The sequence below is a fragment of the Lucilia cuprina genome, chromosome 6, assembly GCF_022045245.1.
Source record: "Lucilia cuprina isolate Lc7/37 chromosome 6, ASM2204524v1, whole genome shotgun sequence".
In the NCBI taxonomy this organism is placed as follows: domain Eukaryota; kingdom Metazoa; phylum Arthropoda; class Insecta; order Diptera; family Calliphoridae; genus Lucilia; species Lucilia cuprina.
In genome coordinates this window covers 58,011,855-58,013,529 of record NC_060954.1, presented here as the reverse complement: position 1 = coordinate 58,013,529, position 1,675 = coordinate 58,011,855, and the positions used below count along the sequence as shown (strand labels likewise).

General features: G+C 27.2%; 1 protein-coding gene across 1 annotated transcript in view; it reads right to left on the bottom strand.

Annotated features, from left to right (window-relative positions):
* Positions 1-1,031: 1,031 nt before the first annotated feature.
* LOC111689339 overlaps positions 1,032-1,675 on the bottom strand; it is a 7,127-nt gene continuing 6,483 nt past the window's right edge. Inside the window, exon 5 of the mRNA XM_046954213.1 lies at positions 1,032-1,138. Coding sequence (XP_046810169.1) covers positions 1,032-1,138 — 107 coding nt within the window. The remainder of the gene's footprint in view (positions 1,139-1,675) is intronic.

Sequence of the window (1,675 nt, the reverse complement as noted above, 5' to 3'; positions counted from 1 at the left end):
AGTTCAGTTCTAGTTCAGTTCTAGTTCAGTTCTAGTTCAGTTCTAGTTCAGTTCTAGTTCAGTTCTAGTTTAGTTCTAGTTTAGTTGTAGTTCAGTTCTAGTTCAGTTCCAGTTTAGTTCTAGTTCAGTTTAATGGAATGGTCTACTAATCTATTCACCAGCATATTAAAGAACTAAAACCCTCCTCCAAACTGCAGGTAAATGTTTATTTATTTGCGTATTATGTCATTACGAGTTTTGGTAGTACTTAGTTTTGAAAAACAACTATTTTTTGTACTAAATAAACACTTTAATTTGCACAACAATATTTTAATTAAAGTGTTATTGATTTGATGATGTCAGTCAAATGTAGCAGCAATGATAGTAAATTCCAATATAATTATAAGTACAAAAAATATATAGAACTTTTTATTTGTTTACAATTAAATAAAATTATAAATGGCCTTAAAGTGGAAAAAATAACTTTGTTTTTAAAAAAATTATAATGATTATTAATTATAACAAAAATATATGTTAATTGGTTAAAAAGAATACATGTCAAAAGCTAATTAATACAAGGAAAATTACATTTAAGAACTATCCAATTATCGCTCACTTCTCCACTGACTTTTCTAGATTCAGATTTGCCATGCACCTGTCTAATTCTCAATAATGATCGTCTAAATTTCTGAACATAATTTAATTTAAATCATTCCATAAGCAAAACTAACTTCCCATTTAATTTACAGACTTTAGTTTTTCGAATTAAACTATATAAAAACTAGCAAAGCTAGTTCCATTGCATAGAAATTAAATTAAAAGTTCAATAATTTTACACAAACAAAAAATACAACTCAGGAAACAACTGTCTTTACCCTTCAATTATCAAAGGTCTTATTATTTTAATAAATAATTGATTGTTTTGTTTGTGGCAAACAAACTTAAAGTACAAAAAAAAAATATTGATAATAATTAAGTCTGACATTTGAAAGAGATACTTTTTTGGTATTGTTTAATTTGTAAAGAGCAGCGGGTGTACAAAGTTATTGTTGTCATTCCTCAAGTACACCTTTAAGACCACCACCCACTCTCTCACTCTTAAAACTAGTTACAAAAACAATAATGTCTTTAATATCAGCTGTTGCCTTTAATAGCAACCCTGATAAAAAATGTTAAACGTTGAGTCATAAAACAGAAAAAACCAAGGGATATGAGTAGACTAAGAAGAAATGAGAGGGTGGAATTGGAAGAGAAGGGTTTAAAGGAAATTTCAAGAACAACATAAAGCATTAAAAGTAAAGTTTAAAAACTTAAAAAAGGATTGAGATTAACATGTTTAATATTAAATTGTTGAGTTATTAAAAAATTATATAAATTTTATTTTTTTATAATTCATTAGTTCATGGAGGTAACAAGAGGGCAAAACATACCTCAAGTAACTATGGCAACTTTAAATTATAAACGCCAAAAGCCAAACAATCAAAATTTAACGGCAATCAAATTAAACTTACTCTCTTAAGGGCTGTTAAGTTTTAACAGGCATTTAAAGCGGTGCAGCGTTACCAATGTAATTGCTAAAGGTAGTACATTTTTAAAAAAGTACTAAAACAAACAAACAAACTGACTAACTAACTAACTAACTAACTAACTAACTAACTAACTAACTAACTAACTAACTAACTAACTAACTAACTAA